Here is a 24445-nt window from a genome sequence, read left to right as displayed (position 1 = left end):
TCACTTTCTGTACAGGACTTCTCCCCGTTCAGTGTGCTCTGGCCCAGGCTGTTAGATCGTGCAGTGGCGACCCCACCGGGTGTGTGGTTTCTGTCGAGTCTCCGCCTCCCTGGCCACACGTCTCCCCCCTCTGTGCACACTGTGCTGGGTTGGGGCGGGTCTTCTGCACCCCTCGTCTATCAGCTGGGCCTTCAAGACCCTGCTCAGCACCGCCTCGCCCAGGAAGTCTACCAGGTTTCTGCTAGGCACAGACGACCAGTCTCTCTGGGTGCCTTTGTAGCACTGTGTAGATCTTTCTCAGGTCTTGTTCACCTTTGTATCCCCCCGGTATAAACCGAGTCTAGTGCCCGCCTGCAGCCTGCTCTCCGGCAGGTTCAAGCAGACCTGGGAACTCTCCTACCACACTATTCCCAACCAGAAATTCGTTAGGCTTTTTTCCAAACTGGTGGTCGCAGAGATGGTATCTGCCTCCCAGTAACAGGAAGTTTACCGGGGCCGGAGTCCAGGGTGTGGTGGAGTGACAGTCGGCCCGCCCGTACTTCCTAGCCCTCCCAAAACTGGTCGGGACGCCCCACACCCCCAGCCCTGCCAGAGAACCGTGGAGGGAGTGGGAGAGGAGGTCGGCCCGCAGGGTCCGGAAAGCCCCACGCCAGGCCAAGCAAATGGGCTCAGTGATGGCTGAGCAGGGCGGAGCTGCCCGCACCTGGGAAAATGGAGGCAGCACCGGGGCAGTGAGTGGCCTGGTGGTGCAGGCGGGGAGCCGCGTGGGCATCCACCCCCCGAACAGAGCTTTGCCAGGGATCACTCACAGTGCTGTGCCAGGTCGGGCGCTCGCTCTGTCTCTGGTTTGTTGCCTTCCGTGTTCTCGGCGCTGCCGCCTCGGGCTGTTCAGTCGCGGCGCCGCTCGGGCGCTCCCAGGAGTCTTCTTTAATGCCGGCCTGAAACCTCGAATCCTGGATAGGGCAGCTGGCCGCCTTCAGTGCGGCCCCAGCCTCCGGGATCCTGGCTGCATCCACAGCAGCCCTGGCGCCGTGTTCCCTGTTTCAAGACTCACTTTTGCAGCTAAGAATCAGTTCTTTTCCTGCTCCACACTTCAAAGCTGTTGCCTGTAAATGAGGCAGCCTCTCCTGCCGGGGGCAAAGTGGGAGGCTGCATAATTTTACATTCTCACCAGCAATGTATGAGGGTTCTAATTTCTCCACATCCTTGCTAACACTTTTTATTTTCTGTTTTTGTTTTTATTTGTTTTTTTATTATAGCCTTCCTTGTGGGTATAAAGTGGTATCTCATGGTGGTCTCCCCTATTTTTTCAGCAACTGGCTGGTAAGGTGATCCAAATTCTTGGCCTTGGTGCTATCAGCACCACACTCTAACCAAGTGGGCTAACTGGCCAGCACTTTGTTGTGATTTTAATTTGCATTTCCCTAGTAACTAATGACATTGAACATCTTTTCATGTGTTTTTTGGCTATTTTTATATCTTCTTTGGAGAAATATCTATGCAAGTCCTTTGCCCTTTTTTAAATTGAGTTGTTTGTCATTTTGTTATTGAGTTAAAAGTGTTCATTATACAAGGGTACTTCAAAAAGTTCAGGAAAAGATTCATATTATCTTTTAATTCTACATTTCCACAAACTTTTTTGAAGTATCCTTGTATATTCTGGACACTACACCCTATCAGATACATGATTTGCAAGTAGTTCCTCCCATTCTGTAAGTTGTCTTTTTACTCTCTTGACAGTGCCCTTTGATGCACAAGGTTTGTAATTTTGGTTAAGTCAAATTTATCTATTTTTTCTCTTGTTGTTTGTGCTTTTGGTGTCATATCTAAGAAGCCATTGCCAAATACAAGGTCATATAGATTTACTCCCGTTTTCTTCTAAGAGTTGTGTAGTTTAGCTCTTAAATTTAGCTCTTTGATCCATTTTGAATTAATTTTTATATATCGTGTGAGTTAAGGGTCCAATTTTTTTTTTGCACATGGATATCCAGGTGTCCCTGCACCATTTGTTGAAGAGACTATAGTCTTTGCCACTTTGAATGGTTTTTGCACCCTTGTCAAAAATCAATTGACCACTGAGGTATGGGTTTATTTCTGAACTCTCAGTTCTATTCCCACAATGTATGGTTGTTGTTTGGGTTTTTTTTTAAGTTAAAATTTATTGACTTTCTAAATAAGGTAAGGGAGCTGTGAATAAAGCTAAGTCTATAGTTATTATATTCTTACATATTTAATACTGCTTCTAATTTATCATGTGAATTACTTCCAAAAATGTTAATCACAACCGGATTGAAAGAGTATTTGGGAAATGCGGTAATGTTCTTTATATAATACATTATAAGTCTACTGGAGATCCAAAGAGATTTGCCTTTGTGGAATTTGAAACAAAAGAACAAACAGCAAAAGCTACAGAGGTACCGTCCAGAACCATTATTAAAACATGGAAACACTTTCTTAGTTCCAAAGCAAGTACTGCCACGTTTAAGTAGTGGGGAGCCCAGTCTTAACAAACTTGCCATCATGAACATCCTTTAACATTTTACCTTCCTGGTCCTGTTTCTTTTATAAACGTCTACCAATGGACTTTTATAACTAGGAATCTTTGGGAGAAATGTTGGTGTTGGGGTGATCTCAATCCCTTTCTTCCCAGAAAAATCCTAGGTTCTTTACGCAAATCGATCCAATCTACTCATCAAGAAGAATTTGGATAGATAGCCTTATTGAACTCAAGAAAAATAAAGTCCTTCAAGTTACTTCCTCTCCTCTCCAGGCCATGGAGTACCTTACTTGCCTTAAGAAAAATTTTTTTTTCAAAAAATAAAGAGGACTGGTTGCTTCCAGCCGAACTTGAAAATGGAAGATTATCTTGCTTAGAAAAAAGAAAATATAAAATTTATGTATAAATATATATGTAACTGTATATAATATAAAGTACTGTGTTGTACAAATTTAAGAGAGTAAATGCAGCGCTATATTAATGTCAAAGAATATAAGGTAAGCCCCCAAATCTTTTTTATTACAAACCAATATTTTTATAGTATTCATAAGTCTTGTGTTAAGTTAGGTAAGTCTTGCGTTCGTAAGGATAAGGTACCTTAGACATCTCTGTTCTGGGTAGGATGGGTTATCATGTCCAACCAGGCATACCATCAGCTGTGGTCTCAGCAAACCCAAACCTTCTGGGGGAGGAGAAAGGGGCAGGGAAACGGATTATTCACAACTTTCCCATAAGCTACTGTTTATTGGGATCTAAGCAAACGGAAATCCCCACATTTCTTCACTGTGTACACAGGGGATATTTTGAATCATTAAAGAAAGGTCAACACTAGTTATAATCTGCAAGTTGACTAGGTTTTATTACAGTCAAATTAGTCAAATTCTTTAACAGTTGGCTTATTCTTAATGTTTGGGCGGATATACGAGGAAAGCAGGTTCATCCAGGGAGGAAGTGGAATTGGGGGCCTGTCACTTTTTACTCCATATTTTTCTTGATTGGATTGATTGGGGTGTTCACAATGAGCATATATTGTTTTACAAATACAACAAGTGTTTAAATTTTAAGTAACAGGCTGCTGAGAGTCAAATGAGTTCCTTTTTTATTTTTTATTATTTATTTTTTTCTTTTCTTCCTTTTTAAAAAAAATTTTATTTTATTTTGTCAATATACAATGTTATTGATTATTGTGGCCCATTACCAAAACCTCCCTCCCTTTTCCCTCTCCCCCCTCCCTCCCAACAACCTCATATCTGTTCACTCATTTATTTGTGGGAGCTAAAAATAAATAAATAAATACACACCAAAAAAAAAGGGGGGAGGGAAGAAGACACAACAATCACAATCCTTTTTTTTTTTTTTTAAAGATGACCGGTAAGGGAATCTTAACTCTTGACTTGGTGTTGTCAGCACCACACTCTCCCAAGTGAGCCACAGGCCGGCCCTAAGAGTTCTTTGACTTAAAAACAATTAATGAAATTTTCCTATAGTTGTTTGAGTCTAAATTACCTCAATGTCTAAAAAATAGAAACATCCATTTCCCCATCATTCTGGAAGTCTGCAGCTATTCATAGGGTTCTGCTGACCAGCATAGTTTTTCTCTGTTTGGCTAGAGAGCTTTTTCATCTTTTCCTTGATTTCCTTCATTTTGAATCGAGGACTGCTATTTACCCATGTAGTATACAGCAGCCTTGCTAGTTAAGCTCTCATTACCAGGAAAGCCTAGATCTCTAGAGAAGGCTTTTGTGCGCCCTGGGGAAAGCATGCACCCATTGAACTGGCTAATCCCAGGCATTATTATCATGAATAGGGAATTGATTTAAATGGCAATGGTTGTGCCAATCAGCAAAAACCACAGAGTGCAGTATAATGTTTAACACATAAACAATTTCGTTGTAAAACAAAGGCTCCCTTACCAGTAGTTTTCTAGTTTTACTTCTTTAAATTTCTGCGTGGAATCCGTTCGCTCTTCTAAGACAGGCACATGGAGTATGATACACATTATGTACATGACTTTGGGGTAAGACAAAAACAAAACAAAAAACTGTTTTATGTGGATGTCAATTTTTTAAAAAATGCCTGTGAAACTGTCAAATTCTCCTAATTATATATTATTCTGGTGAAAGCCAATACAGGATACCATATTGATTATAAAAGCTAACTCATTCAGTCAGCATGAGGTTCAGTCTCAGCTCTGCAAATTACAAACTGAGGTACCTTGAGCAAGTTACTTAAACTCTCTGAACCTCAATTCCCTCATCCATAATATGCAGATGATAAAAATATATATTTCATTGGGCTGAAAACAAGCAGAGCTAGTATATGTAAAGTCTAAAACAGGGTCTGATACATAGTAAGCTCTCACTGTGTTAGCAATTTCTTAATTAATGAAGTAACGAGAATAATCTGGATTCAGCTCTGAGGTTGAATCCTATAACTGCTGTCAGTACATGCAGCCAAGTAGCTGAGGAGCTGATGATTCATAAAATTGAAAGTAAGACCTTCTCCCAAGGGTTTACAAAGTATTGAATACATAAATGATTTTATAATTTTATAACGTTAGGCATTAGCCAGCTGGTAGAGAGATACTGGGGTGTGATGTGGTGGTGGTGGGCAAGGAAATAGGGAGAGGCTGTTGCCTGGGCACTCTGAGATTAGCCTTCTTAGATATCTATACTTCTGAACTCCTCTTAGCCTAGTCATTTTTCCTGCTTCTTGGCAAAACAGAGAAAAACATAGCAACAGCTACCTCTCTGGATGATTCCCTGGAGTTTGTCTAAATGCTCTGGAGGAAGGTATTTAGTACAGTTGCTGGAAAGATGCTAGAGAAGTAACGAACACCACCTTGGCATGAGATACCTCACTGAAGGTCCTTATTATATCTTTGCCATGACCAGACATACTTATGGCTACACTGAAGGATTTTATACTCAAGAAAAGCAGATTTCACTTAAAAGAAATATATATTTGCAAAATCTCTTTCAATTACCTAATAAAACATTCAGAGTTCATAACTGTCATGAATTCAATTTTCTCTTTGTAAGGAAGCTTTATGATTCCTTCTTAGATCTTTGGCAAAACAAAAGAACAGTTCGTTTCTCAGTCTAGGGGTTATTAATGTTCCTTATAGTCCTGTGGAACTAATTAAAAAACCCTGTAGATATTATCTATTCCCTGGTATTGTGGAGGTGTTGAAGATATTCATCTGCAGTATGAGAACACGCCTCAGAGTTACCTGGGGCTTTCAGAGAGGTTTAGAAGTATGTTCTAGAACAGCATTTTTCAAACAGCAGGTTGTGGCACATTAGTCTGTGTAGTAAATTCAATTAGGTGGGTTGTGAATAGCATTCAGAAATATAATTGAACAGAAAATATAAAAAATAAAATTATTCCTTTATCATCAAGAACTCTCTTTATCCCTGATAATTTTGGGGAAGACTCAAAGTCTATTTTATTGGATATTTATAATGCCAAATCACCTTTCTTTTGGTTAGAATTTGTGTTGTGTATCTTTTTCTATCTCTTTAACCATTCTGGGTCATTTCGTGTTGTCTATACCTCTAGCACAGAGGCAGATTTCTTTCGTAATACAATCTGAAAATCAGAGAAGACATTATTCTATTTATATTTATTGTAACTAGTGATATATTTGTATTTATCTCTCCTGTCTTATTCTGGTTTTTATTTATCATGCTTTTATTACTTTTCTGCTTTCTATTGCATTAGATTTTCTGTATTCTACTTATTTCTCTCTACTGATTTGTTAGTTCACATTCTATTTTCTTTAATATGTTGCTACAAAATAATAAACAACTTAAAATAAAAATCTAATCTGTCCAGTCCTCTAAGGACTTTAGAATGTTTGAACTCCAATCTTCCCACTCTCAACTTTTACCTTATTGTCATCTAGTATTTTGGTTTCCCCTTGTTTATTTCCCATTGGTTAATACCTACTTAGATTGACCAGCTCCCTTATTCACTATTGTTTCTTGCATCCACTCCTAGCTTATGGGTTCAATTCCCTCCTAATTCAAGAACATCTTTTAATAGTTCTTTCAGTGAGAGATATATCTGAAAATGTATCTATCTGTAGCCCTCGGTCTTGAATGATAATTTAGTGCGTATATAATTCTAGGTTCGATGTTACTTTCCATCGAGATTAGAAGATATCACACTTCAGTGTCCTCTGGCATATACTGCTGCTGTTTAGAAGTTTGTAATCAGTCTCATTGTTTTTCCTTTGTAGGTAATCTTTAAGATAGCTTAAAGGCTGCTGCTTTGCTTTTGGCATTCCATAGTTTCATCATGTGGCATTTTGGTGTGGTTTTGTCCTTATTTTTCTGGTTCAGGATTCATGTTTCTTCAACTTCGGAGTATTCTCGCTCAATATCTCTGTGGATATTGCTTTCCCCCCATTCACTCTGTTGTTTCCCTCTGGAATTGCTATTAGACTTAGGTTGGACCTTATTCTGTCTTGTCTTTTAGCTGCTTTTCCACATTTCCCATTACTTTCTCTCTGTTGCAGTCTGTCTCCCAGATGTCTTCCAGTTTACTAATTATTTCTCCAGCTGTGTCTATCAACTAACTCATACCCAAAATATGGACGATGGATTGGCAACATCAGCATCACCCTGGGAGCTTTTTGGAAATACAAATTCATAGGCTCCACCCAAGACCTATTAGTACAGGATTTAACAGAGAGTGGGACCCAGGAATCTGTGTTTTAACAAACTCTCCAGGTGATTCTGATGCTCACTGAAGTTTGAGAAGCACTATTTCAGCCCATTCACTCAACTGTTTTCATTTTTGAGGTTGCACTTAGTACCTTTTCAAATCTGAACACACACACACACACACACACCTTTGTTTTTCAAACTGCCTTGTACTTTCAGCAAGGTTTACATTTTTTTTTTCTGGTAAATCTCTATAATCATCTTAAACATACTGATTTCATAGTTTCAAGTTGCCACTTTTGGGGCAACTTGGGATTTTCCAGTTGGTTGTATTTACTGACTCTCCCCTTCCTTGTTGGTTTATTTTTTTATTATGAGTTCATAACTACGGAGGGTATTAGTTCCAACTCTGGGGTTTCCCAGGTCTCGGGTCATGCCTCTTGTCCGGGAGTCAGTAAACTTTTTGGTAAAGAATCAGATAGTAAATATTTTTGGCTTTGTCAGCCATACGGTCTCTGTCATAGCAACTCAATTCTGCCATTATAACACAAAAGCAGCCAGAAACAATATGTTTTAAAAAGTGAGTGTGGCTGTGTTCCAGTAAAACTTTATTTATAAAACAGGCATTGGGCCAGTTTTGGTTCACAGGCTATAGTTTACCAATTGCTGCTCTCATCCTTGTGCGGGCATTAAAACTATAGTCCCCAGCTTCCCTTATTGCCTCTTCCATCTCTATATATGTATTACATAAATACTATTAATTTAAGACTATTTCCTTAACTTACCTGATGACATTGAGATCACTTAGGGCACTTGCTAAAAACAGAATCCCAGGCCCTTGCCCCTGTAGGTTCTGATTCAGTACATGTGAGGGGAGCCAAGACTTCAGAATGTTCAACAACAACCCCAGGTGATTCTAATGATCTGAAAAGTTTGAAAAACCCTGCTCTAATGGAAGAGAATGCTAAGAATGAACTTAATGTTATGAGACTTACTGTCCTAACATCTGTACAAATTTGTTTCAGTTCTTACTCATGCCACCCTGAGTATTGCAAATCCTTAAAATCAAAGAAGTGCCACTCTGGCTATTAGTGTGTGGTCAGGAAGGCATGATCTCTTTGACTCATGAAGAGCAGCTGCTTTTTGGTGGGGTAGTCTTTGCAGTGCAGGATCTGAAAAGGCCTTCTCCAGGAAGCCACACCTCTTTTTTTTTTTTTTTTTTTTTTTAGTCTTTTTAATAAGATGGCCATATTACATTACATACATACTAGGACAAAATTGAATTTCCCCCAACAGCTGAGTGATGAAAGTTCAGATAAAGTTCATCCAACTCTTCTTGGTACTTGTTTACCCAAATAATCAGGAAATGAATAAGTTGCAAAAGCATTTAAGGTATTTGATGAACTTTCCAATGATTTACAGGATTAAAATTACAGCAAAGTTTGCTATGCCAAACACCATATTATTGCACAATGCTTCGATCTCTTCCTTACCATTAACGCTCAGAGATGACATTTATGCAGTACTTCCACAGCATAACAGTGCCAGCACTATTATTCTAGGAGTTTTACACATATTAACTCTTAATCCTCAGAACAACTCTATGAAGTAGGCACTATTGCCATCACCATTTTCAATGAGGAAACTGAGTCACAGGGAGGCGAAATAACTTGCCTAAACTTATATGTATTGTAGCCAGGATGTGAACCCAAGTAGTTCAACTCCAAAGTGGTGGTTCTCTATTCTAGTTGCACATTGGAGTCACTTGGAGGAGGTTTTCTAAAAAAACAACTGATGCTGAGTCTTTCCATCACAATTTCTCATTTAACTGATGGCTTCAGGCTTCTTATAGCTGCCCAAGTGCTTCTCATGTAGGTCAAGATTGAGTCACTGCTCTAGACTAAAGTGTGGATACTCAATGCCTCTGCCAGCAGCTGTCAAAGCATGGTAGCCAGACTACCTTCTAGCTGAACTCAGCGAGTCCAGATGAGTCCAGCAGAGAAACTACCCAGCTTACCCACAGAATCATAAAAAATAATCAACTGCTATGGTTTTAAGTCACTAGGTGTTAGGGTGGTTTGTTATTCAGCAGAAGGAACTAAATTGCAACTCTGCAATTCACCCATGAACTTTGCCTTGAAGGGAAACTGGTAAGAAGACTCTAAGAAAGTTGGGAATGAGGCTGGTACTAATGCCAGGCAGGGTCCTAGGTGCCTTGCATGCAGGGCTGGCTTCATGCAACTGCACAGGACACACACTTAGAAAAGCCTCACGTTTATTTTATGCTCTGCTGTCACCATCCAGAAATTCCTAATAACTTTGAACGAGGGGCTCTGTGTTTTCATTTTACATGGTATCCTGCATATTATACAGCCAGGCCTGTTAATATGCAATTTTCTCACTTATTCTTCACAATAACCCTAGGAACTAGAATTCATTATTATCAGTCACATTTTACAGATAAAGAAAATGAAGCTCAGAGGAATTAAATACTAATACAAGGTCACGTGGCAAGGGAGGTAGGATGGCACTCAGGCCTCTCAAGTCCCCAAGCCCTGTTGCCAACCCAGTGTGGTGAACCTTACTGAACCATCGAGTTAAACCTGGAGTTTGGTTTTATCAGCTTTTGTCATGTCATGACTGAGCATATAAAAAGAGGGGTTTTGCTGACAGACTGGCAGGTTGGCAAAGGATTTTCTGGGCATATTAAGGAACACTCACTTGTAGCTATTATAACCCAGAGTATATTTAAACAAGCACAGGAGCAGGCAGGTGGCAAGGGAAGGGACTGGCCTGGGAAGCTGGACCCAAAGCAGCCCAAACCCACTATTTATAGTGCTGTGGCCTATTTTGGCTGCTGGGTGGCCCTGAAAATTGCCCTGAGAACTGGACCTGGAAACTGACCATGGAAACCAGGCGCCTTCATTATGGGGTATGGCTGGAGTCATGCTGGGCACAGACAAAAGTTTTTTTTTTTTTTTTTTATGAGCTCAAGGACATTTTGAAAAAACAATTCTTTGACAGGCAATTAAAAAAAAAAAAAATACCCAACCATTTAGGGAACAGTATCAGGAAACGATGAGGAATAATCTCTTAGGGAGGCAAATGCGTAGATCAGATTAAGTCAATAAAGAGCTCACAGAATGAAGCTTTAGCTATGTGCCAGGCACTGTGCTAAGCATCTGACATGCACCATTTCATTTATATCCTCACACATAACCCTAGGAGGGCAACACTGTCATCCCATTTTACAGGAAATGAAATTGAAGTTCAGGAAAATTAAGAAATTTACACAATGGCACAGGGTTGGCAAGCCAGAATTCAAACCTGCATCATGGCACCCCATTTACCCAGGCTGTCACCTACAGCCCTGCTTCTCAGGCTTAACTATGCTAAGACTCACCTGGTGGTCATGCAAAGATGCAGATTTTGATTCAGGAGGTCTGGGGTGGGGCCTGAGATTCTGCATTTCCAACCATTTGATCCCACCAGTTCATGGACCACAATCTGAGCAGCAAGAATGTAGATATTGCAGCAGTTTTCCTGCTTCTACTTTTATCCTTCTACAACTTGCTCTCTCTACAGGAGCCTGATTTATTGTATTGGTTTCCATTGCTGCACAAAGAATAATCCCCCCACACTTGGCAGCTTAAAATAACCACACAGTCTCTTAGGGTTAGGAATCTAGGAGCACATTAGCTGGGTGGTTCCAGCTCAGGTCTCTTGTGAGGTTTCAGTTAGGATATCAGCTGGGCTTGCAGTCATCTGAAGGCTCAAATGGGCTGGGGGATCTGCTTCCAAGATGGTGCACTCCCGTGGCTATTGGCTGGAGACCTCAGTTTATTGTCAGGTGAGTGTTTCCATAGGGCTGCTCAAGACATGGCAGCTGGCTTACCCCAAAGTGAATGACCTGAGAGAGAAAATGAGGCCAAGACTGCAGTGTCTCTTTTGTAACCTAATTTTGGAAGTGGCACACCATTATCCCTGTCTTATTCCACTGGTCACACGTATCAACCCTGGTAGAATGTGGAAAGGGACTCCACAGGAATGTGAATATCAGGGGCTGGGGATTATTGAGAAGTCATTGTGGATATTGGTTACTACAGTTTTCTGATAAGAAGTCAGTCAGATCATATCATTGCTCTGTTCAAAGCCTTGTCATCACTCCTCATCAGAGTCAGAATAAAATTCAAAGTTCCAGAATCCAGATGAAAGCTCACATTTGACCCTGCAGGATTTGGTTCCTGACTACTTTCTCATCTCCCCTCCCACTCACACCCAGCTCATTTTAATCAACTGCTCTCACCCTCTTGCTGGTCCTCCAATAATCTAGCACCTTCCCCACCCCATGCAGGCCTTTGCATGTACTTTTCTCTCTGCCTAGAATGAATTTTGTTCAGGTCTCCACTCAAATAATATCTTCTCAGAGAGGCCTTCCCTGACCAAACTCACCATCTAAAATAATAGCTCAATTATTCTCTAGCCCTTTAGTTTGCTTTCTTTTGTTTCATGGTATCTATTTGCAATAGATATTTGCTCAGCAAGGAGTATACTTCCCTGCCACATTGAGGGTTTGGGCTTGTGACTTGCATTGGCCAATGTGACTTGCTTTGGCCAATGTGTGGAAGTGACATGTGCCAATTTCCACCCTAAGCCTTAGGACACATTGCATGTGTTTTTGCTTACCTTTTTGAGAGATTTCAACTTCTGCCATGCAAAGAACATGTCCCTGGTAGCCTGCCGATCTCAGAAGCATGAAGACCCTAGAACAAAACTAGATAGAACCCAACAGCCTGGAGCCAAGCGTAGCCTACAGTAGCTGAAACTTGGCTGACCTGCAGACATGTGGGTGAAATATAAAGGTATACAGAAAGCCACTGAGTTTTGGGGTGGTTTGTTAAGTGGCATTACTGTGACAATAGGTAACTCATACTACTTGACATTATATTATCTATTTATTTATTTGTATCTGTCTGTAGTCTATTGCAAGAATGAAAGCTCCTAGAGAGCAGGGACTTTTATTTCCCAAAGTATGTCCAGTTCTAGAACAAGGCCTGCCTGCTACATATTAGGCACTCAATAAATACTAGTGAATGAATTGATCTCAGTGTAGAGCCTGCTTGCTTAATCATTATTCTGTATTGCCTTCAAATTAGCCTGAAAAATTGCAAAGTATTAAAAAGTAATTGTCTTGAATAGGAGTTCTAGGAAGCATATTGTTCACCAGGAAAATGTGACTCACACCAAGTTGCATATGACTGTCTCAGGTGACATCTCTCTTCACCTGAGCCATTTCAGAAGTCAGCCATAAACTACAACCAACCCCTGTCTGAGAAAGGAAGTCCTGCTTTAAATGATACTGGCTCACCTTGTTGGGTGGCTGTCCCCAGGAAACCCAGGGAGATGACTAATGAGCACACACAAAAGGAGGAAATGCACCTCCACCCCCTCCTGGAACAGCTGCACCGGAAGACACCCCACTCTGGAAGGAGGAAGAGGAAGCTGGGGAAAGCCTTAGAACAGACCAACAATGTGGGGAAGCAAGAGAAAGCAGACGGAAAAAATAATCTGGACCTTAAATAACTGACTATTGGGACTTCATGAGGAAATAAAAATCGAGAACAACTCCTAAATGTTTCTTCAGTCCTTCCATCTCAGGACTCACCTTGGGTTGGGAGTACTTTGAATGAGGAATGTTTGGCTAAATTCCTACCTATCAGCTGCATGAATAGTGTGTTTTCTTTCAAATACAAATGCTTAGAATAGACCCACGTGTGCTGAGGTGGAAAGCTACCCTCAGTGCTAAATGAAACAAGCTGCAGAATAGCTATACAAAGGCACTTCAAAAAGTTCATGAAAAAACAGAATTAAAAGATTATACTTTCCATGAACTTTTTGAAGTACTGTCATATACTTATTTAAAAACAAAATCTATTTATAAAAAACATGCGATATAATAAATATATATACATTTTCATACACACAAAGGAAAAACAGAAAAGACACATGCCTAACTGTTAAAGAGTGGTTTCATCCGAGAAGCAGGTTTGAGGTAGGCCAGGAGTGGAAATTTTCACATTTTATTTTAGACCACTTCCATATGGTTTGATTTTTGGTTTTGAGTAGCTGCTCTTTTACTATAAAAATATTAATAAACACTTTTTCATACAAAGATTTTTTTTTTCATGCCAAACAGAGGCAGTATTTTCAGAGATGGTCAAATGTGGTTGCAAAATGCGTCCCATTTCATCTGCTATTTGCCAGTGACAAGGGGCCCTTCCCTCATTTGTTCCAATGGGAGGACTGGCTAAGAGCAGCTCTGTAACAGTATCCTCGGTGCCAGGCCTCTGCTTTCCTTGTTTACTTTCTGCAAACATGCTAACTTAAACCATCCTGCCAAAGAACAGTGGCACTGTGCTAAGCCCCTTACATGGACTGACCATATGATTCAATCTTCATAAGCAAGAACTATTATTATTCCCATTTTATAGACAGGAAACTGTGGTTCAGAAGTTAAATAACCTAGCCAAAGTTATCAACCTGACATGCCAGGATTCAAACAGGTCTGTGTGCTGTCTGTAAGCAGAGCCCACGTTACTAACAGGGCATGTTTTACATTGAAAGAATAGAACAAATCTTTCTATTCAGCCATAACATTCAAGAAAAAGAAAGTTAAAGCTAGTGACCTTTCAAAAAAATTGTCATGCCTAATAGCCCAGCCAGCTGCTTGAAGTGAAGAAAACTCTCTCTTCCTCTAAGTGCAGAGCATCGAGTTGGAACTTCTGCTTTCTGCAGAAAAATATGGGAGGACTACAAAACCTTTTCTTTGTATTGTTCAGAGAGCCTCTCCACCGTTGCTTGGCTTTTATCCTGGGCTGTTTCCATCATCCATTTTCTACCTAACCATATAGGTCAGGTCTCCTCTAAGTAGAAAGGAGTGGGTTTTCAGGAAAAAATAAAATAAAGTTAAATCAAATCAAAACTCACTGAACACCCACCACTTTTTATTTAGGGTCTTCATAATGCTCTGCATTCCAGCTGATCCAAAGCGTTTTTTCCAGTGAAGTCTAACACGTGTGATGTGAAAGGCTTTCTTTTCTCTGTTCATGAGATCAAATCCTCCTCCAAATGATTTGTGGTCAGTTAAGCAAAATAAGCTAACATCGTTGCAAGTGAAAGTATTATTTGAGCATAAGTATTTCTTGTCTACACACACACACACACACACCTCAAACCAAAAACCAAAAACACTATCAGGAAGACTACAAAATACAATGGTACTTCAAAAAGTTTGTGAAAAAATTGAATTAAAAGATAATACAAACTTTTACATGAACTTTTTGAAGACCCCTTATGGGAAAAAAAAATGATTTTGAAATTTCAGAAAGAACTGAGTACATTAACAATTAGATTAAAGTAAAACAGAATGCTTTCTGAATATTATTCTTTCAATTTTTATTTTGGTAACTTTAATGTGCAAACGAGCACCTGAGTGCACACATAGACAGTCCTAAAAGGGCTCAGGAAAAATAGTCTAGTGATGCCAAATTTTAACTAAAGAAGAAAAGAAAAATTATCATGGTTATCATGGCTGAATGTAGGTATTTAAGTCTTTATTTTAAAAAGTTTTTATTACTTCGAAAAAACAATATATATTCTTTGTAAATAATTTGAAAAATAGAAAAAAGTAGAGACAGTAAAAACATCACCCCTTATCCTACCACTGAACAACCACAATATTATATGATATATTTCTTTTTAGTCTATTTTCTACATATAGTTTTTTTAATATAATTATTAAAAATCTGCATATAAGACATCTTCTTTTTTCACTTAGTACACTAAGGGCAATTTCCATCTTATTATCATGCTCTTTATTATTTTCAGTGTCTGAATAATATTCTATTGAGACAATCAGACAAGTGTGCAGACATATGAACAAGAATGTTTTTCATAAAATAGTTTATACAGGAGAGAAAACTAGAAGGTCCAGCCATCTAGGGCTAAATAAGTTATGGTTCAATGTATTCACAGAAATATCTATCTCTACTTACCTATCTATCTAATAGATATCTATTATATGTTTTATATACATGATATACATAAATATGTTTTATAGCTGTCTATATATATTATATAACAGATAGGTAGATAGCTATAAAACATATATATGTATATCGTAAAATGAGTGAGGTAGATCTTTGTGTACTGACAAAGAAAGATATTCCCAATATATCATTAAGGAGAGAGAGCAGGCACAAAACAGTGTTTATCTTTATAATTTTGTAAAAAATAAAATAAAATTTCCTATATGACTAAAAAATTCTGGAAAGATGAATGCCATCATATAATTTTTAAAAATAAAACTTATATATGCATTATCTATTCTTTTCCACAATTGATGTGTATTGCATAATAAAAAAAAAATAGTTATGTTTTAGAAAAACCTGCTCCTTGGGGTAGACATCCCCTCTCTAGCCACGGCCAAGTCTCCAGCTGATTGATATAGGCCACGGTTTTTCCTTGAGACAAACTGAGATGATTGCTCTGCATGAGTGGACACAGTATTTATTTTGTGCCAATATCCTCCCTTTGTGTGCAAGTAATCAACAGTCTGGAAACTTTTATACTGAAAAAGGTATAGTCAGGACTCTAGGTTGTAAGTGATAGAAATGCATCGTGAAGAAGCTTCATTGGTATGGCTGAATCCAGGTGCTCGCCCCATCTTCAGGGCCCAGCCCCTCTTCTCTGTCTCTTGGCTGTCTATGCCTTTGTGGTCACTTCTCCAGCAGGCTCTTTCACACAGTGGTAAGCCTGGCCCCTCGGTAACCCCAGTGCAAAGAGAACTGCTCCATCCCCAAACTCCCAGGTTCTCAGAATGGAGTCTCACTAAGTCTGACTGGCCTGATTTATGTCCCCTGCCCATCATGAAGTAATCTCTATAGACCGAGGGATGCGATGTTCAGTGTCTAAGCTGCCCCAGGCCCCTGCAGCCAAGGTAAGGAGTGTCCCACTATAAATCTTGTACTCTTTGTTTATTCTAAGCTGTGTCTCCTCGGGAAGTCCCTCATTCATCTCAGGTCAATTGCTATTGACAAAGGTATAAATACGATATAAATGCACAGATTGTCATTGTTTTCTGGAAGTGGAGGTCAGAATCTCCATTATTTTACTTTCTTTCTTTTATTTTATTTTGTAACTTTGCATGGCCACAAAGAGGCGACTGCATCAGGCTCACACTGTATTATTCATCAAATAACGGGTAATGATTGATGGCCTTTGTGATTCTCAGTTGTCACAATGCCTAGAGGGGGAGTTGATGCTGGGGGGAGGTGGGATTGCTAATGCCTGCCATGCTGGGTGTCTAGGCTGAGTTAGAATAAAATAAAAACAAATGAGTAGAAGGCATAATATGCCACAAGCTTATTTACAAAATAAATATTCAGTGGATTTCTCTCTGCCTCCTAAATCGTTAAAGAAATTTTAATCATTATGGCCCACAAAAACCTCATTTGAACTTCACAAGAGAGCAAGATTTTCTCGATCAGTTGTTACCAATTGCATAGGAAATTACATAAACACAAGAGTACCAGTGCTGCAGAAGAGTGTGACTTATGCCCAATCTAATTTCGCAAAGGAATGCTTTCAGAGCACCAGATATCATTCACAATATTCAAATGTATTACAAAAACAAAAACAAAAAAACCTCGGTTTTGCATGGTGAAACAATCTGACTTTCCAACTGCAAGCCTACTGTTTGGAAAGAAGCAACAAGAGAATGTCTTCTACAAAAGTGCTTAATCAGTAATAAATATCAGAGACTTACTTACAATGCCAATTATAAAGTCACAGCTACCAAGAATGGCTCACTACAAATAGCTTTTCACATCACATGACATTTCTGCTAATGTGGACAATTAAAATATATTTTTATGAGATGTCTGGCTAGTTTTGTGTTAGATGAGTGACTATGTCATATCTCTGGATTTTAAGACGTCTTGGCAAGAAGATTGTTTAGCCTTGAAAAGGAGGAAGTTCTGACACATGTTCCAGCATGGATGAACACTGAGGACATTATAAGTACAATAAGCTGGTCACAAAAGGACAAATATTATATAATTCCATATACATGAGGTACCTAGAATAGTCAAATTCATAGAGACAGAGAACAGAATGGTGGTTGCTGGGGCTGGAGGGGAGTAAGGAATGTGGAGTTGTTTAATGTGTACAGAGTTTCAGTTTAGAAAGATGAAGAAGTTCTGGAGATGGCTGGTGGTGATGGCTGCACAACAATGTCAAGATCCTCGACACCACCGAACTGTACATTAAAAATGGTTACAGTAAATTTATGTCATGTCGGAAGAAAAAACAACTTTGTGGAATAACTATAGTTTTTCCTTCACGGTATTTGAGAAAATACAGGTAAAGGTTTTTGTTCGTTAAAAAAACAAAACAAAGCAAAAACCCTTCCTGGCAAATGTAGTAAAACCCACAGGGAGCGGGTAAGGAGAGCTTGGAAAAGTGCTTGCTGTAAGGGAGTTCTAAGGGTCAATTTCATGAATTCCTGCACATCCCTTTTGCTAGTCATAGGATGTTTAGTTCCAAAACCAGGCCAAAAATCTAGAACTCACATCGGGAGAACACATGGTCAGAAGGAATAATAAAATGATGGCTTGATTCATATTTTATTCTATAATATTTACTTGTTTATTTTATTTCTATATAATTCACCTACCATAACATTCATCCTTTTAAATTTTAGAATTAAGTGGTTTTTATTATATTCACAAAGCTGTTCAACCATCACCACTATCTAGTTCCAGAACAGTTTTTCACTTCCAAAAGAAGCCCTGTACCCATTAGCAGTGACTCCCCACTTTCCCCTTCCTCCAGCCCCTGACAACCACTAATCTAGTTTTCTATCACGTTTCCCATTCTGGACATTTCATTTAAATGGAATCATACAGTATGTGACCTTTTGTCTTTGGCTCCTTTCAGTTGGCATAATGTTTCCAAGATTCATCCGTTTTGCAGCATGTATCAGTACTTCATTCCTTTTAATGGCTAAATAACATTTCATCATATGGCTGAATCACCTTCTGTTTATCCACTCATCAGTTGATGGACATTTGGATTGTTCCCACTTTTTGGCTGTTATAAATAATGCTTCTCTGAACATTTGTTTACAAGTGTTTGTGTGGACAGATGTTTTCAATTATCTGAAATATACTCCTATGAGTGGAATTACTAGGTCATAGAGTGGAAACCCTATTTTTAACTCTTTGAGGAACTGCCTGTTTTCCAAAGTGGCTGTACTATTTTACATTCTCATCATCAGTATTTGAAGGTTTCAAGTTCTATATATTCTCACCAACTCTTGTTACTGTCTTTTTGATTGTAGCCATGCTAGTGGGTATGAAGTAGTATCTCACTGTGGTTTTGATTTGTATTTTCTGATTATTAGTGATATTGAGCATCTTTTCATGTGCTTATTGGCCATTTGTATATATTCTTTGGAGAAACATCTATTCAAATCCTTTGCCAATTTTATAATTGGGTTATTTGTATTTTTGTTGTTGGGTTGTGAGAATTCTTCATATATTATAGATATTAAAACTTTATCCAATATATGATTTGCAAATATTTTCTTCCATTCTATGGATTGTCTTTTTACTCACTTGATGGTATTCCTTGACCCATAAGAGTTTTTAATTTTGATAAAGTCCAATTTATCTATTTTTTTCTTTTGTTGCTTGTGCTTTTTGTTATCAAAATTTCTTTTGTTATATAAACTTGTCGCTTAATCCAAGGTCATGAAAATTTATATCTATGTTTTCTTTTAAGATCTTTATAGTTTTAACACTTTCATTCAGGTCTCTAATTAATTTGAATTAATTTCTGTATACGGTATGAAGTAGGGGTCTAACTTCATTGTTTAGCATGTGGATATCCAGTTGTCCATCAGCATTTGTTGAAAAGACTATTCTTTCCCTATTGAATGGTCTTGACACTCTTGTTGGAAATCAGTCAACATAAATGTAAGGGTTTATTTCTGAACTCTCATTCTATTCCATTGATCTGTATGTTTACCCTATGCTAGTACCACTCAGTCTTGGTGACTGTAACTTTGTAGTAAGTTTTGAAATAGGGAAGTGTGAGTCCTCCAACTTTGTTCTTCTTTTTCAAGATTGTTTTGACTATTTGGGGTCCCTTGCATTTTCATATGAATTTTAGGGTCAGCTTGTCAAAAAAAAAGTCCAGTTGGGATTCTGATAGGAATTGTGTTGAATCCGTAGATCAATTTAAGGAATACTGCCATGTATTCCTTTCTCTATATATGTCATGTTATTTTTTAGGCAATACAGGCCAGTCAACCCAACTTTAAAAGGTTGGGGAGTACTTTTAATAATAATTGCAAAATAGATTTTGGTAACAATTCTAAATTGCTCTTTAGGACCTATTTCACAGAGAATACTAATATCTTCTGTTTCAAATTCATCTAAGGATTTTCTCATGGGCCCTCCACATCACGAAAATTCCCCATCAAGCCAAATGTCACAATTGCATGTGACTCTTACCAGATAAGCTCTCCAGAAGGACTGAATGCAGAGTGCTGCTTCCTCTTCTGTCAGCAGGAGGGAGAGTGGGATTGGTGGCCTCGGGCTGAAAAGCAATAAAATGATCATATGCCCATGAGAATCCTCCAGCCTGGGCAATGCCTTTGACAACATAATGGTCTCTCTGATTAAGTGCCTCATCTACCTCCATTTTCAGAAAGCAACAATGTCATTTTTGATAGAAAAGTGTATGCTTGAGTTAGCATTTCTCATTTTTAAGCCTGGGATGAATTCTTTTTCAAAAAAAAAAAAAAAACCAGCATCTTAAATCTTAAATCACTGTCAGCCTGCTCTTCCTTTGAAGGACTCAGGTTGCTAAAGTTGCATGTTAGTACTGAAGGTGCAGCCTGCATGTTATTGACATAAGATCACATGCATGTAATGCAAGAGACAGGAAAAGTGGCCTTTATGTACTACATGATGACTGAGACATATTAAAGGATTCTTTCTCCAACTTTCCTTTGAAGGGAAATTAAGTGAACTCATCTCTTTCTCAAGAGTAAAATATTGGAATTTATCTCTGATTATCAGTGTGCATTCCAGGTTGATGTGGTTTACATTCAAGCATATTTTTAAGTTCTGCTACTACATCTTTTTAAAAATGTATTTATTTTTTAATTGACACATATTGACTGTACATATTTATAGGGTACAGAGTTATATTTCAATATGTGTATATAATGTGTGATGATCAAATCAGGGTAATTAGCATATTCATCATCACAAAAATGCATCATTTCTTTGTAGTGAGAGCATTTGAGCACCTCCCTTCTAGCCATTTGAGAACAATAAATTATTGTTAATTATAGATGCCTAGCACTACTATAGACCACTAGAACTTACTTTTCCTATCTAGCTGTGATTTTATATTCATTAACCAACCTCTCCCTATCCAACCCCCTTCCCAACCTCTAGTAACCACAATTCCACTCTCTACCTCTATAAGCGCAACATTTTTTTTTTTTAGCTCCCACATATGAATAAGAACATGTAGTATTTATCCCTCTGTATTTGTCATTTCACTTATAATGCCTTCCAGGCTCATCCATGTTGCCACAAATGACAGGATTTCATTTTTTTTTTTTATGGCAGAGTAGTATTCTACCACATCTTAATAAGCAATAAAATATCTCAAGTGCTGGGTCAGTTGATAGTGTCTGCTCTTGTGGGAATTTTCAGATTATAATGAGATTTTTGATCATAGATACCACATTCAAAAATCATGACTACATATGCTTTCCTCCCCTCAAAAGTTTAATAGAGCCACTAATTCCGGCAAGACTTGTAAGTCTGTCTTAATTCTGGTTCTGTATGTTTCCCAAAGCAGAGTACAGCTACCTCTGAAAAGCAAGGGCCAAGACTTTTCAGATATAGTACAAAGAAATAAACCTCTGAAAGAACATGGTTCACATGAAGCTGTTCTCAGTACAGGATCCCAGAAATAACTTTGCAAGCTAGAGCTTACAGTAACTCACACTGTGCGGAGAGGTTGACTAACCTGCCCAAGGTCACACAGCTTATAGGTGGCCTAGTCAGGATCTGAGCCCAGACCCATCCAATCCCAAAGCCCCAGCTCCCCTCACAGTGGTGTACACCACATCTCAACTGGGCAAACACTTGCAGATGCCCAGCTCGGCACAGTGTGCAAAGCTAACTGCAACAATGCATGATTCTCCAGCATCTGGGGTTTTTATTTCCCTCTAAATGTTGACTTACAAAAACAAAAAGAAAACCTTGATACAGTATATTTGTTTGAATGAATGAATGCTCTTTCAAGTTATTCCAGAAAGAAATCAAAGCCAGGAAGAATGTGGGGGTTATCAAGGTCATTTCTAGCTAGTGCACTATTATTGCCAAGCTCTGGTTTTCCAGTGGGACAGGTCCTTTGCAAGAGACAAAGACAAGGAGATTCTTCCACTTCTTTGGAGAAATTATTATACCCTCAAAATGATAACATTGTTAGTACCCTTTCCCTAACGTTCAGATACCATTTTTATTTGCATAGTGTGGTGGGGTTGTTTTTTTTGTTTTTTGTTTTGGTTCCGTATCTGTTTTCACCTCTTCTTGCCTCACATCTGATTTTCTGGGCTGAAATGGAGCATTTGTCATTTGCAGGAGGCCTGCCACTAGAGGTATGTTGGCTCTCTGCTTTCCACGTTAAATGTCTCTCTCCTCATCCATTGTCCTTTTCCTATAAATCTCAGTTGTGTGACACCAATAAATCAGAACTCTGAAGCAGTTTCCCTTCGTTAGTTGAAACTCAATGGCATCTAGAGAGACCTCGGTGTTTCTAAGGAGACCTTGATGTGTTGGCAGTGAATTTACGAGAATAATGCTATAATGTATGAACACTGTCTGGTATTTACTGAGAGCTTTCTGGACTCCTCTCCCACCAGCCTTGCTCCTTGTCTTCCAGCCATGCTGGCCCTTTCCAGCTCCTCAAATGTGCCACACTTCCTCCCACCTCAGTGCCTTTGCAAAGGTGCTTTCCTCTACCTCCAATATCCTCCCACCCTCGGCCAGAGGTACCCTGTACAGTTGCACAGTTGTTCTCTGCTCAAGGGTACCCAGCGGATGGGCCAGAGAGTGCTAAAACCCAGTCCATTCTCCTCTCACTAAGCCATGCGGGGAGGTACGTGGTGTGCAACTGCCCTAGGGTAGGAATACCTTTTCCTAATGTGCTAAAATGCACGTTAGGGCTGGTGAGGACCCGACACCTCTTTCTCCTGGTTCACTCTTATTTCTTCTTCTGACCTCATTCAAATATATTGAAAAATATCCTCTGATTAGGTCAGGGCCAAGTGAAGTTGCCAGTAATTTTCCTTCCTAGTCTTTGGCCCAATTTGGAGATATAAGCCATGTGCTTATTTAATTAATGCCCAAATCTTCTACTGGACTGAAAACTCCAAGAGGGGAGAGAGTGGTCCTGTGTTTGTACCTCTCGGTATTCCCAGCACTTAGGACAACATCCGACACATAGTAGGCACTCAATTAATACTTGTGGAATGAGCGGTTGCCTCTGCCTGGCAGTGTACTAAGTCTTTCCACATGCAATTTCATTAAATCTTCACAACATGAACAATGAGCTACTGTTAACTTTGTTTAGAGTTAAAGAAATTGAGACACAAAGGGTTAAAGGTACTCGTTCAAAGTCACTGACCATTCCTGCTGAGAATGTGAACTGCCCAGGAAACATGGGGAGTGGCCCAGAGAGAAGGAGCCAGCTCACCAGGTCACTAACAGGGAAGTCAGAGTCTAGCAGCTGTTGAGTGTTAAATAGAAGACACAGTCATATGCCTAAAAGACCAAAAAAAGGGGGGTGGGGGTGAGAAAGAGCATAATCACAGAAAATGCCCTTTTCATCAAATCTTACGGTAATAACTCGGCAGATATTTATTTTTCTGAACCTCCCCAGGGAAATCCTATGTCAGGACAACTAAACAAAGTGGAGTTTGTCATTTGTATCTGGTGGGAGATTTGATGGTGCCTTTTTGTTCAGCTGCAATTTTCTTGCCTTAAAGTATGTTTTTCACTACTGATGTCATGAAATCCTCAAAGCAACAGTATTCCTGTTTCAGAATAGCAGTAGAGGAGGAGAACTGCAAATCTCAGGACACGACGGGCTGGGTGCGCCCAACAAAAGGCTTTCACCAGTAATGAAACCCTGAACTGCTTTGCATCACAATGACATCCCCAAAAAGCAAAATGAGATTTCTAATAGGCCTTTAGCAGTAATATGAGGCCACCTTTAGTGACATCCCTGCTTTCATGACTAAATAATGGGACGCTGTCTAGTTCCCAAACCATGAATACCTATGAGAAAGCCAGTGTAAATCAGGCCAAATGAAAAGGATTTACTCTTTGGAGAGCAGTCCCCGGGAATTATCAATCATTTCAGCAGGACAGCTTGAAGGGATAGAAGCCGTGCCAGGCCCTTTTCTTTCTTTTGATATCAGTGCAACTGGCTTCAGGACAAATAAAAATAAAGAAACTACCACTCATCACCAGGGAACTAGGGAGGGGAAATGAATGTATCAATCACAGAAGAAGGCAGCCGAGACTCCTCCAGGGCTTAAACTGGATATCCCCAAAGCAGACGTTTTTGCATGTTCAAACAGGCATGACAGTACTGACTGTTGAGAATGCTTCCAAGAATTGTTTTATTAGTAATGCTCATTTGTCATGTCCTCCTCCTTTTTCCTCGAGTGTGACTTAAATGTATTTGAACTGTAAGAATCAATGCTATAATTCTGAGAAGGAACAAAAATGAATTTTTCGGATTGTGTGTATGTGTGTATGTACAAATGCATTTGCACACGTGTGTGTGTGTGTGTACACACAGCTTTCCCCTTTTTGGGATGCTAAGTGAAAGATTTGCAGGACATAAAGAAGATATAGTATGCTTACGAAATACATAATAAGAAAATCTGAGAAGGTAGTCTTCATTAATTTCCTCATCCAGTTCTAAGATAATTAAAGAGGTACCAGCCAAAATCACATTTAAGCAGAATAAATGCTTGATATTGAAAATTGAATTTCAGGATCTAAAATCTGTTCATTTTCATTAGGTTTGAGTTGTTTTCTCGGAACACAAAAACACAATGCAGATGTAAAGCCATTTACGAAGATGGCACAAGCCCTAAATCAATCATTGTAAAATC

At 39.1% G+C, this 24445-nt stretch overlaps 1 protein-coding gene across 1 annotated transcript in view; it reads right to left on the bottom strand.

Annotated features, from left to right (window-relative positions):
* IQCK (IQ motif containing K) overlaps window positions 1–24445 on the bottom strand; it is a 140675-nt gene that overhangs the window by 42491 nt on the left and 73739 nt on the right. The window contains exon 6 of the mRNA XM_063099893.1: window positions 19746–19830. Coding sequence (XP_062955963.1) covers window positions 19746–19830 — 85 coding nt within the window. The remainder of the gene's footprint in view (window positions 1–19745; window positions 19831–24445) is intronic.

Source organism: Cynocephalus volans, chromosome 6 (assembly GCF_027409185.1).
Source record: "Cynocephalus volans isolate mCynVol1 chromosome 6, mCynVol1.pri, whole genome shotgun sequence".
NCBI lineage: Eukaryota > Metazoa > Chordata > Mammalia > Dermoptera > Cynocephalidae > Cynocephalus > Cynocephalus volans.
The sequence above is the reverse complement of the archived record's forward strand: the minus strand, read 5'-3'. Positions and strand labels throughout refer to the sequence as shown.